The 13153-nt window shown below is 59.5% G+C and overlaps 1 protein-coding gene across 1 annotated transcript in view; it reads right to left on the minus strand.

The window, feature by feature from the left end:
- LOC106898685 (protein Wiz-like) overlaps window positions 1-13153 on the minus strand; it is a 58538-nt gene that overhangs the window by 24497 nt on the left and 20888 nt on the right. Inside the window, exons 3-6 of the mRNA XM_014960095.1 lie at window positions 10591-10755; window positions 9057-9557; window positions 5759-6066; window positions 5482-5656 (exon numbers count right to left, since the gene is read on the minus strand). Coding sequence (XP_014815581.1) covers window positions 5482-5656; window positions 5759-6066; window positions 9057-9557; window positions 10591-10755 — 1149 coding nt within the window. The remainder of the gene's footprint in view (window positions 1-5481; window positions 5657-5758; window positions 6067-9056; window positions 9558-10590; window positions 10756-13153) is intronic.

The following is a 13153-nucleotide window of genomic DNA, read 5'->3' on the forward strand; positions in this document are numbered from 1 at the left end:
ACTTGGCCCCCGGGGAGACCCACAGCAAGAGGGACCCCCCCATGTCCCCATCCCCAACGGAACATGGTCCCACTCAGCCCCCAGGGAGACCCAAAGGAAGAGGGACCCCCCCCATGTCCCCATCCCTGAAGGAACATGGTCCCACTCAGCCCCCAGGGAGACCCAGAAGAAGAGGGACCCCCTATGTCCCCATCCCCAAGGGAATATGGTCCCCACTTGGTTCCCGGGGAGACCCAGAGCAAGAGAGACCCCCCCATGTCCCCATCCCTGAGGGAATGGGGTCCCACTTAGTCCCCAAGAAGACCCACAGCAAGAGGGACTCCCCATGTCCCCATCCCCAAGAGAACATGGTCCCACTTGGTCCCCAAGGAGACCCAGAGCAAGAGGGACCCCCCCCATGTCCCTGTCCCTGAGGGAATGGGGTCCCACTTGGCTCCCGGGGAGACCCACAGCAAGAGGGACTCCCCATGTCCCCATCCCCAAGAGAACATGGTCCCACTTGGTCCCCAAGGAGACCCAGAGCAAGAGGGACCCCCCCCATGTCCCTGTCCCTGAGGGAATGGGGTCCCACTTGGCTCCCGGGGAGACCCACAGCAAGAGGGACTCCCCATGTCCCCATCCCCAAGAGAACATGGTCCCACTTGGTCCCCAAGGAGACCCAGAGCAAGAGGGACCCCCCCCATGTCCCTGTCCCTGAGGGAATGGGGTCCCACTTGGCTCCCGGGGAGACCCACAGCAAGAGGGACTCCCCATGTCCCCATCCCCAAGAGAACATGGTCCCACTTGGTCCCCAAGGAGACCCAGAGCAAGAGGGACCCCCCCCATGTCCCTGTCCCTGAGGGAATGGGGTCCCACTTGGCTCCCGGGGAGACCCACAGCAAGAGGGACTCCCCATGTCCCCATCCCCAAGAGAACATGGTCCCACTTGGTCCCCAAGGAGACCCAGAGCAAGAGGGACCCCCCCCATGTCCCTGTCCCTGAGGGAATGGGGTCCCACTTGGCTCCCGGGGAGACCCACAGCAAGAGGGACTCCCCATGTCCCCATCCCCAAGAGAACATGGTCCCACTTGGTCCCCAAGGAGACCCAGAGCAAGAGGGACCCCCCCCATGTCCCTGTCCCTGAGGGAATGGGGTCCCACTTGGCTCCCGGGGAGACCCACAGCAAGAGGGACTCCCCATGTCCCCATCCCCAAGAGAACATGGTCCCACTTGGTCCCCAAGGAGACCCAGAGCAAGAGGGACCCCCCCCATGTCCCTGTCCCTGAGGGAATGGGGTCCCACTTGGCTCCCGGGGAGACCCACAGCAAGAGGGACTCCCCATGTCCCCATCCCCAAGAGAACATGGTCCCACTTGGTCCCCAAGGAGACCCAGAGCAAGAGGGACCCCCCCCATGTCCCTGTCCCTGAGGGAATGGGGTCCCACTTGGCTCCCGGGGAGACCCACAGCAAGAGGGACTCCCCATGTCCCCATCCCCAAGAGAACATGGTCCCACTTGGTCCCCAAGGAGACCCAGAGCAAGAGGGACCCCCCCCATGTCCCTGTCCCTGAGGGAATGGGGTCCCACTTGGCTCCCGGGGAGACCCACAGCAAGAGGGACTCCCCATGTCCCCATCCCCAAGAGAACATGGTCCCACTTGGTCCCCAAGGAGACCCAGAGCAAGAGGGACCCCCCCCATGTCCCTGTCCCTGAGGGAATGGGGTCCCACTTGGCTCCCGGGGAGACCCACAGCAAGAGGGACTCCCCATGTCCCCATCCCCAAGAGAACATGGTCCCACTTGGTCCCCAAGGAGACCCAGAGCAAGAGGGACCCCCCCCATGTCCCTGTCCCTGAGGGAATGGGGTCCCACTTGGCTCCCGGGGAGACCCACAGCAAGAGGGACTCCCCATGTCCCCATCCCCAAGAGAACATGGTCCCACTTGGTCCCCAAGGAGACCCAGAGCAAGAGGGACCCCCCCCATGTCCCTGTCCCTGAGGGAATGGGGTCCCACTTGGCTCCCGGGGAGACCCACAGCAAGAGGGACTCCCCATGTCCCCATCCCCAAGAGAACATGGTCCCACTTGGTCCCCAAGGAGACCCAGAGCAAGAGGGACCCCCCCCATGTCCCTGTCCCTGAGGGAATGGGGTCCCACTTGGCTCCCGGGGAGACCCACAGCAAGAGGGACTCCCCATGTCCCCATCCCCAAGAGAACATGGTCCCACTTGGTCCCCAAGGAGACCCAGAGCAAGAGGGACCCCCCCCATGTCCCTGTCCCTGAGGGAATGGGGTCCCACTTGGTCCCCAAGAAGACCCAGAGCAAGAAGGACCCCCCCATGTTCCCATCCCCAACAGAACATGGTCCCACTCGGCCCCCAGGGAGACCCAGAGGAAGAGGGACCCCCCCGTGTTCCCATCCCGGAGGGAATGGGGTCCCACTTGGTCCCCAAGAAGACCCAGAGCAAGAAGGACCCCCCCATGTTCCCATCCCCAACAGAACATGGTCCCACTCGGCCCCCAGGGAGACCCAGAGGAAGAGGGACCCCCCATGTCCCCGTCCCTGAGGAAGGACGGTCCCCCATTGTCCCCCAGGAGAGCCTTCAGCCCTTCCTGGAGGAAGAGGGACCCCCCCGTGTTCCCATCCCTGAAGGAATGGGGTCCCACTTGGCCCCCAAGAAGACCCAGAGCAAGAGGGACCCCCCCATGTCCCTGTCCCCAAGGAATATGGTCCCCACTCGGCCCCTGGGGAGACCCAGAGTAAGAGGGACCCCCCCATGTCCCCATCCCCAACAGAACATGGTCCCACTCAGTCCCCAAGGAGACCCAGAGCAAGAGCGACCCCCCATGTCCCCATCCCCAAGGAAATATGGTCCGCACTTGGCTCCCGGGGAGACCCACAGCAAGAGGGACCCCCCCATGTCCCCATCCCCAACGGAACAGGGGCCCACTCAGCCCCCAGGGAGACCCAAAGGAAGAGGGACCCCCCCCATGTCCCCATCCCTGAAGGAACATGGTCCCACTCAGCCCCCAGGGAGACCCAGAAGAAGAGGGACCCCCCATGTCCCCATCCCCAAGGGAATATGGTCCCCACTTGGTTCCCGGGGAGACCCAGAGCAAGAGGGACCCCCCATGTCCACATCCCTGAGGGAATGGGGTCCCACTTGGCTCCCGGGGAGACCCACAGCAAGAGGGACCCCGCCATGTTCCCATCCCTGAGGGAATGGGGTCCCACTTGGCTCCCGGGGAGACCCAGAGCAAGAGCGACCCCCCATGTCCCCATCCCCGAGAGAAAGGGGTCCCACTTGGTCCCCAAGAAGACCCAGAGGAAGAGAGACCCCCCCATGTCCGTGTCCCTGAGGGAATGGGGTCCCACTTGGCTCCCGGGGAGACCCAGAGCAAGAGCGACCCCCCATGTCCCCATCCCCGAGAGAAAGGGGTCCCACTTGGTCCCCAAGAAGACCCAGAGGAAGAGAGACCCCCCCATGTCCGTGTCCCTGAGGGAATGGGGTCCCACTTGGCTCCCGGGGAGACCCAGAGCAAGAGCGACCCCCCATGTCCCCATCCCCGAGAGAAAGGGGTCCCACTTGGTCCCCAAGAAGACCCAGAGGAAGAGAGACCCCCCCATGTCCGTGTCCCTGAGGGAATGGGGTCCCACTTGGCTCCCGGGGAGACCCAGAGCAAGAGCGACCCCCCATGTCCCCATCCCCGAGAGAAAGGGGTCCCACTTGGTCCCCAAGAAGACCCAGAGGAAGAGAGACCCCCCCATGTCCGTGTCCCTGAGGGAATGGGGTCCCACTTGGCTCCCGGGGAGACCCAGAGCAAGAGCGACCCCCCATGTCCCCATCCCCGAGAGAAAGGGGTCCCACTTGGTCCCCAAGAAGACCCAGAGGAAGAGAGACCCCCCCATGTCCGTGTCCCTGAGGGAATGGGGTCCCACTTGGCTCCCGGGGAGACCCAGAGCAAGAGCGACCCCCCATGTCCCCATCCCCGAGAGAAAGGGGTCCCACTTGGTCCCCAAGAAGACCCAGAGGAAGAGAGACCCCCCCATGTCCGTGTCCCTGAGGGAATGGGGTCCCACTTGGCTCCCGGGGAGACCCAGAGCAAGAGCGACCCCCCATGTCCCCATCCCCGAGAGAAAGGGGTCCCACTTGGTCCCCAAGAAGACCCAGAGGAAGAGAGACCCCCCCATGTCCGTGTCCCTGAGGGAATGGGGTCCCACTTGGCTCCCGGGGAGACCCAGAGCAAGAGCGACCCCCCATGTCCCCATCCCCGAGAGAAAGGGGTCCCACTTGGTCCCCAAGAAGACCCAGAGGAAGAGAGACCCCCCCATGTCCGTGTCCCTGAGGGAATGGGGTCCCACTTGGCTCCCGGGGAGACCCAGAGCAAGAGCGACCCCCCATGTCCCCATCCCCGAGAGAAAGGGGTCCCACTTGGTCCCCAAGAAGACCCAGAGGAAGAGAGACCCCCCCATGTCCGTGTCCCTGAGGGAATGGGGTCCCACTTGGCTCCCGGGGAGACCCAGAGCAAGAGCGACCCCCCATGTCCCCATCCCCGAGAGAAAGGGGTCCCACTTGGTCCCCAAGAAGACCCAGAGGAAGAGAGACCCCCCCATGTCCGTGTCCCTGAGGGAATGGGGTCCCACTTGGCTCCCGGGGAGACCCAGAGCAAGAGCGACCCCCCATGTCCCCATCCCCGAGAGAAAGGGGTCCCACTTGGTCCCCAAGAAGACCCAGAGGAAGAGAGACCCCCCCATGTCCGTGTCCCTGAGGGAATGGGGTCCCACTTGGCTCCCGGGGAGACCCAGAGCAAGAGCGACCCCCCATGTCCCCATCCCCGAGAGAAAGGGGTCCCACTTGGTCCCCAAGAAGACCCAGAGGAAGAGAGACCCCCCCATGTCCGTGTCCCTGAGGGAATGGGGTCCCACTTGGCTCCCGGGGAGACCCAGAGCAAGAGCGACCCCCCATGTCCCCATCCCCGAGAGAAAGGGGTCCCACTTGGTCCCCAAGAAGACCCAGAGGAAGAGAGACCCCCCCATGTCCCCTTCCCCAAGAGAACAAGGTCCCACTCGGTCCCCGAGGAGACCCAGAGGAAGAGAGACCCCTCCCATGTCCCTGTCCCCAAGGAAATACGGTCCCCACTTGGCTCCTGGGGAGACCCAGAGCAAGAGGGACCCCCCCATGTCCATGTCCCTGAGGGAATGGGGTCCCACTTGGTCCCCAAGAAGACCCAGAGGAAGAGGGACCCCCCCATGTCCCCATCCCTGGCAGAACAGGGTCCCACTCAGCCCCGGGGAGACCCAGAGCAAGAGGGACCCTCCCATGTCCCCATCTCCAACAGAACATGGTCCCACTCAGCCCTGGGGAGACCCAGAGGAAGAGGGACCCCCGTGTCCCCATCCCTGAGGAAAGACAGTCCCCCCTTGACCCCCAGGAAGAGCCCTCAGCCCCTTCCCAGACCAAGATGGACCCCCGTGTCCCCGTCCCTGAGGGAACACCACCCCCACTGGCACCAGAGATGAAAGGGGGGAAGGTGACACCCGGGGACTTACAGAGGTTCAAGGGGGACATCTCCTCCCGCGGGGGCCAGGCTTGCTCGGAGGGATGAGGTTCTCCGTGGAGTCCTCCCGCCATCATCTCCCGCTTGATTTCCAACCTCAGTTGATCTTGTTTGAGTTTCTTCTGCAAGGAGGGAGGAGAAGAAAGGCCTGGAAACATCTTCCGGGCGGTGGGAGGTGGGGACGAGGTAGGAGATTGCCCCATGGGGCTGCCGGGTTGCTGGACCTTCTTGGGAAGAGTCGGGATGTGAAGCTCTCCGGGTCCGCGAGGTTCCAAGGATCCAATGGTGCCCAAAAGGCTCTTGGCCATGGATTTGGGGCCGGGAACGCCGGGATTAGAGGTGCTGCCCCTCGGTTGGGTTCTCCGTTTGAGGATCTCCCGGAGGGTGTCGATGGGGGAGCCGTTGACGTACCACTCGGTCACCCCCATCTGCCGCAGGTGGGAGCGCGCGTGGCTGGACAAACCTTTGCGGTTTTCGAAGAATTCCCCGCAGAATTCGCAGCGGATGTCGCGCACCGGCTCCGAGCCCGAGGCTGTGGAGAGAAGACAAGACCCACGTTGGCCAACGGAGAGGATGGACAGATGGACGGATGGACGGACGCAGCCCGAAGGCACCGAGGGCAGAGCCGGGGACCGGAGCACTCGGAGAACACGGAAATTGGTGTCCCTTCCCCACTGGTGTCCCCAAAAAGGGGAAAATCTCCCCCATTCTGCGTTATCCCAGTCGTGGAGAGGAGGAGGAAGGGCTCTGGATGAAGATGGGTTTCCAGGGGCACCGGAACAGGGGAAATGGAGAGGGATTCTTGTCTGGAACTGGGGGAAAAGGAGAGGGATTCCTGCCTGGAAATGAGGAAATTGAGAGGGATTCCTGCCTGGAAGTGAGGGAAAAGGAGAGAAGATTCCTGCCTGGAAGTGAGGGAAACGGAGAGGGATTTCTGCCAGAACCGGGGAAACGGAGACAAGATTCCTGCCTGGAAACAGGGAAAACTGAGAGAGATTCCTGCCTGAAACTGGAGAAAATGGAGAGGGATTCGTGCCTGGAACTGGGGAAAAGACAAGATTCCTGCCTGAAACTGGGGGAAAGGGAGAGAAGATTCCTGCCCTCAACCAGGAGAAATGGAAAGGGCTTCCTGCCTGGAACTGAGGGAAATTGAGAGGGATTCATGCCCAGAACTGAGGGAAATGGAAAAGGATTCCTTCCTGGAACCAGGGGAAACAGAGATTCCTGCCCGGAATTAAAGGAAATGGAGAGGGATTCCTTCCTGGAAACTGGGGGAAATGGAGAGGGATTCCTGTCTGGAACCATGGAAACGGAGAGGGATTCCTGCCTGGAACTGCAGGAAAAGGAGAGGAGATTCCTGCCTGGAAGTGAGGGAAACAGAGAGGCATTCCTGCCTGGAACCGGGGAAACGGAGACAAGATTCCTGCCTGGAAACGGGGAAAACTGAGAGAGATTCCTGCCCAAAATTGGAGAAAATGGAGAGGGATTCCTGCCTGGAACCAGGGAAATGGAGAGGGATTCCTGCCTGGAAACGGGGAAAACTGAGAAAGATTCCTGCCCGGAATTGGAGAAAATGGAGAGGGATTCCTGCCTGGAACTGGGGAAACAAAGACAAGATTCCTGCCCGAAAGTGGGGGAAATGGAGAGAAGATTCCTGCCTGGAAACAGAGAGGGATTCCTGCCCTGAACCAGGAGAAATGGAAAGGGCTTCCTGCCTGGAACTGAGGGAAATTGAGAGGGATTCATGCCCAGAACTGAGGGAAACGGAGAAGGATTCCTTCCTGGAACCAGAGGAAACAGAGATTCCTGCCCGGAATTGAAGGAAACTGAGAGAGATTCCTTCCTGGAAACTGGGGGAAACAGAGAGGGATTCCTTCCTGGAACTGGGGAAATGGAGAGGGATTCCTTCCTGGAACTGGGGAAATGGAGAGGGATTCCTGCCTGGAACCGGGGGAAAAGGAGAGAAGATTCCTGCCTGCAAGTGAGGGAAACGGAGAGGGATTCCTGCCAGGAACCATGGAAACAGAGAGGGATTCCTGCCTGGAACCGGGGAAAAGGAGAGAAGATTCCTGCCTGGAAGTGAGGGAAACGGAGACAAGATTCCTGCCTGGAAATGGGGAAAACTGAGAGAGATTCCTGCCCAAAACTGGAGAAAATGGAGAGGGATTCCTTCCTGGAACCGGGAGAAATGGAAAGGGATTCCTGCCTGGAGTTGAGGGAAACAGAGAGGAATTCCTGCCCAAAACAGAGAAAACAGAGAGAAGATTCCTGTCCGGAACCCAGGGAAACAGAGAGATTCCTGCCTGAAATTGGAGAAAATGGAGAGGGATTCTTGCCTGGAACCAGGGAAACGGAAAGGGACTCCTGCCTGGAGCTGAGGGAAACAGAGAGGAATTCCTGCCCGAAATAGAGAAAACGGAGAGATTCCTGTCCAGAATCCAGGGAAACAGAGATAGATTCCTGCCTGGAACTGGGGAAACTGAGAAGGATTCCTTCCTGGAACTGGGAGAAATGGAGAGAGATTTCTGCCAGAAACCAGGGGAAATGGAGAGGGATTCCTGCCTGGAAATGGGGAAAATGGAGAGGGATTCCTGCCAGAACTGGGGAAATGGAGAGGGATTCCTGCCTGGAACCGGGGGAAACGGAGAGGGATTCCTGCCTGAAATAGAGAAAATGGAGAGAAGATTCCTGTCTGGAACCCAGGGAAACAGAGAGAGATTCCTGCCTGGAACCAGGGGAAACTGAGAAGAATTCCTTCCTGGAACCAGGGGAAACGGAGAGGGATTCCTGCCTGGAACTGGGGAAACGGAGAGGGATTCCTTCCTGGAACTGGGGAAATTGAGAGAGATTCCTGCCTGGAACTGGGAGAATCAGAGAGGGATTCCTGCCTGGAACTGGGAGGAAAGGAGAGAAGATTCCTGCCCGGAATTGGGAGAAATGGAGATGGATTTCTGTCTGGAACTGGGGAAAAACCACAGCAGCAGCTGGAATCTACACGGAAGAACCCAGCGAGATAAGTTCAGGAGGAGGGAAAATGGGCACGGGCAGGACTTCTCCAGCCGAATTTATCACCCTACGGCTCCAAGAAACCCCACAGGGAGAGGAAATCCCCGGCCGTGGGGATTCTGGGGGGAAAAAAGTCACCGACGGAGGTTGGGGACAAAGAAGGACGGGGCAGGGTCTCTCCAAGAGCATCCGACGCTGGAAAAGGCAACAGGGAATGGGCCATCGCTGGCCAAAGCCACCGCGCTCCATCGGGAGGAGCTGAGGGAGGTGAGAAAAGCAGGGAAAAGAGAGGTGGAGAGGTCAAAAAGCAGAAAACCAGCATTTTTCCCCAAAATCCCAACAGAAATCCCCATCTTCCCAGTCAGGGAAGAGCATCCCCTTCCCATAGTCGTGACGTATCACCCCACCGAGCTCTGTGCCCTCCCGAGGGATTCCTGGGAGCGGGATGGGAAAAGCCAGGGGTTTCCCCTCCCCTCAGCCAAAGGGAGAATATCCCTAAAAAAATCAGAAACTCACTTAAATTGAGGGGTCCTTCCTCATCCGCCTGCGGCCACTGGGCTTTCGGAGAGCTCTGCAGAGGGCTGAGGGACAGCTTGGAGCTTTTCTCCTCGGGGTTTTTGGGAGAGGGGGACCCCGAAAGAGCCGCCGGCACCTTCTTAAGGATGGGGGATCCCGGTTGGGAAAGGTTTTTGGAAAAACCGGGAGGGGATTTGATGGCTTTATTGATGGGTCCGTCCGAGGAGCGATCGCCGCCTTTGCCCAGCCCCAGGAGGGTGGGTCGAGGGGAACCGGCGGCGTCTTTGGGGGACCCGGTTTTTTTGCCCAAGGGGGGGGAGAGGGGGCCGCCGTCGGGTTTGCCTTTTTGTTTCATCAGTTCGTAGAGCAGATCGATGGGAGCCCCGCTGCTCTCCGACTCGGCCACGCCGAGCTGCCGCAGGTGGGAGCGGGCATGGCTGGATAAACCTTTGCGGGTTTCGAAGCAGGCGCCGCACACTTCGCACGTCGTGAGGTTCTGGGCTGGAAAAAACAAACCAAAACAACAACAAAAAAAAAGAAAATCAAGGCAAAGTCCAGAGGAGCAGCGTCCGGCCGCGTCGTTTCTCTCCCCCGAGGGATTTTTGTACCACCCTCAACCTTAATTTTTAATCTTTAAATGCTCCGCTCGTCCCTGCGAGGGCAGGAATAAAGCGGGGAAAAGCTTTATTGGGAGGACAAGAATCACCGCCCCGGGGTGGAAAAAGGAGGGTTTTCCCACTCAAAAAAACATTTTCCAGAGTGTTTTTGGAAGCTTTGCCCAAAATCGGGGAGCCCACAGGGCCGGAGGAGGATCTCAAAGCGATGGTTTTAGGGGGAGGTGGTTCATAAGGAAAGGATGGAGTGATTAAGGTGGGTTAATGAGGATGGGGATCAAAATTGGGGAGCCCCCAGGGCCGGAGGAGGATCTCAAAGCGATGAAGGTTTTTAGGGGAAGGTGGTTAATTAGGAAAGGATGGAGTGATTAAGGTGGGTTAATGAGGATGGGGAGGACACGCATTTTCCAGAGAGTCTTTGGAAGCTTTGTCCAAAATTGGGCATCCAAAGCCCAGCCAGGGAGAAAGGGGGATCTTAAAGCGATGGTTTTAGGGGAAGGTGGTTAATTAGGAAAGGATGGAGTGATTAAGGTGGGTTAATGAGGATGGGGAGGACATGCATTTTCCAGAGAGTTTTTGGAAGCTTTGCCCAAAATCGGGCATCCGAAGCCCAGCCAGGGAGAGAGAGGGATCCCAAAGCGATGGTTTTAGGGGAAAGTGGTTAATTAGGAAAGGAAGGAGTGATTAAGGTGGGTTAATGAGGACGGGGAGGACGCTCTGGTCCTGGGGAGCTTCAAAAAGCAACGTAAACCAGCAATACTGGAGTCCGACACAGCCACCCTCTCAATTAGAGGATTAATTATGCAAAAAGAGCTGAAAATCTTCCCGGATGAGGTTAAACAAACACCTGCTGAGCTCCCTGCTCCCAAACCTGGCGCTTGGCCGTCAGAGAGGGTGAAAAAGTGGGTGAAAATACTCACATTTGGAGTCCTGAGGCTCTGGTTTGCTCCCAGGGGGCTCAGGAGAGAGTTTGGTCCCGATCCTGGTGGGGGGAGGATCCAGCTGCCCGGGGGGAGCGCTTTTTTTGGGGAGAGGGGGTGACCCCACCTCCATGGCCACCAGTTGTTCCTCTTCCGGAGCCAGGACTGCCAAGAGAAGGAAACGGTCGGCTACTGAGACAGGAAGGGGGGAGGAGGGGAGGGAACAGGGATGGTGGCAGCTCCCTAAGGGGAAGGGACAAGGAAGGTGACAGGTCCCTGCAGAGGGGACAAGAGGGATGGTGGCAGGTCCCTTCATGGAGCAGGATGGGGATGGTGGCAAATCCCTGAAAGCCCAGCCAGGGAGAGAGAGGGATCCCAAAGCGATGGTTTTAGGGGAAAGTGGTTAATTAGGAAAGGAAGGAGTGATTAAGGTGGGTTAATGAGGACGGGGAGGACGCTCTGGTCCTGGGGAGCTTCAAAAAGCAACGTAAACCAGCAATACTGGAGTCCGACACAGCCACCCTCTCAATTAGAGGATTAATTATGCAAAAAGAACTGAAAATCTTCCCAGATGGGGTTAAACAAACGCCTGCCGAGCTCCCTGCTCCCAAACCTGGCGCTTGGCCGTCAGAGAGGGTGAAAAAGTGGGTGAAAATACTCACATTTGGAGTCCTGAGGCTCTGGTTTGCTCCCAGGGGGCTCAGGAGAGAGTTTGGTCCCGATCCTGGTGGGGGGAGGATCCAGCTGCCCGGGGGGAGCGCTTTTTTTGGGGAGAGGGGGTGACCCCACCTCCATGGCCACCAGTTGTTCCTCTTCCGGAGCCAGAACTGCCAAGAGAAGGAAACGGTCGGCTACTGAGACAGGAAGGGGGGAGGTGGCATCATTCTGGGGAGGTTTAAGCCACTTTGGGGAGCTCAGGAAAGAGAATGGGAGAGGGGGGGGCTCTGCACAGGTCCCTGCAGAGGGGACAAGAGGGATGGTGGCAGGTCCCTTCATGGAGCAGGATGGGGATGGTGGCAAATCCCTGAAAGGAAGGGACAGGGAAGGTGGCAGCTCCCTGTCAGGGAGGGGAAGGGGACAGTGGGAGGTCCCTAAAGGGAAGGGGACAGTGGCAGGGCCCTGAAGGGAAGGGGACAGGGGGAGGTCCCCAAAGGGAAGGAATAGGGATGGTGGCAGGTCCCTGCAGAAGGGACAGGACAAGGAAAGTGGCAGGTCCCTGCCAGGGAGAGGACGGTGGCAGATCTCTAAAGAGAGGGGACAGGGAAGGTGGCAGGATCCTAAAGGAAGGGGATGGGGAAGGTGGCAGCTCCTTGTCAAGAGAGGGGAAGGGGACAGGGAAGGTGGCAGCTCCCTCCGGGGGTGGGGGACAGGGATAGTGGCAGGTCCCTAAGGGGAAGGGACAAAGGGGATGGTGGCAGATTCCTAAGGGGAAGGGACAAGGAGGGGATGGTGGCAGATTCCTAAGGGGAAGGGACAGAAAAGGTGCCAGATCCCTGCAGGGGAAAGAATAAGGACAGTGGCAGATTCCTTCTTGGGGGAGGATGGGGATGGTGGCAAGTCCCTAAGGGGAGGGGACAGGAAAGGTGACAGGTCCCTAGGGGGAGGGGACAGGGAAGGTGGCAGCTCCCTCCGGGGGTGGGGGACAGGGATAGTGGCAGGTCCCTAAGGGGAAGGGACAGAAAAGGTGCCAGATCCCTGCAGGGGAAAGAATAAGGACAGTGGCAGATTCCTTCTTGGGGGAGGATGGGGATGGTGGCAAGTCCCTAAGGGGAGGGGACAGGAAAGGTGACAGGTCTCTAAGGGGAGGGGACAGGGAAGGTGGCAGCTCCCTCCGGCGGGGAGGACAGGGAAGGTGGCAGCTCCCTAAGGGGAGAGGGAACAAGAAAGGTGGCAGGATCCTAAGGGAAGGGAATAGGGATGGCGGCAGGTCCCTAAGGAGGGAGGATGAGGATGGTGGAAGGTCCCTACAGGGGAGGGGACAGGGAAAGTGGGAGCTGTCTGGGGAAGGAGGAGGGGGAAGATGGCAGGTCCCTAAGTGGGGGGACGGGGAAGGTGGCAGGTCCCTGCAAGGGGGGAGGACAGGGAAGGTGGCAGGATCCTAAGGGAAGGGAACAGGGATGGTGGCAGGGTCCTAAGGAGGGAGGATGAGGATGGTGGAAGGTCCCTACAGGGGAGGGGACAGGGAAAGTGGGAGCTGTCTGGGGAAGGAGGAGGGGGAAGATGGCAGGTCCCTAAGTGGGGGGACGGGGAAGGTGGCAGGTCCCTGCAAGGGGGGAGGACAGGGAAGGTGGCAGGATCCTAAGGGAAGGGAACAGGGATGGTGGCAGGGTCCTAAGGAGGGAGGATGAGGATGGTGGAAGGTCCCTACAGGGGAGGGGACAGGGAAGGTGGGAGCCGTCTGGGGAAGGAGGAGGGGGAAGGTGGCAGGTCCCTAAGTGGGGGGACGGGGAAGGTGGCAGGTCCCTAAGGGGGCAGAATGGGGAAGGATGAAGCTCCGTGTAGGAGTGAGGAGGAGGATGGTGGCAGGTCTATAGGGAGGGGGGAAGCAGAAGGGCGCCGTTCC

The sequence above is a fragment of the Calidris pugnax genome, unplaced genomic scaffold (assembly GCF_001431845.1).
Source record: "Calidris pugnax isolate Ruff unplaced genomic scaffold, ASM143184v1 scaffold498, whole genome shotgun sequence".
NCBI classification, from domain to species: Eukaryota; Metazoa; Chordata; class Aves; order Charadriiformes; family Scolopacidae; genus Calidris; species Calidris pugnax.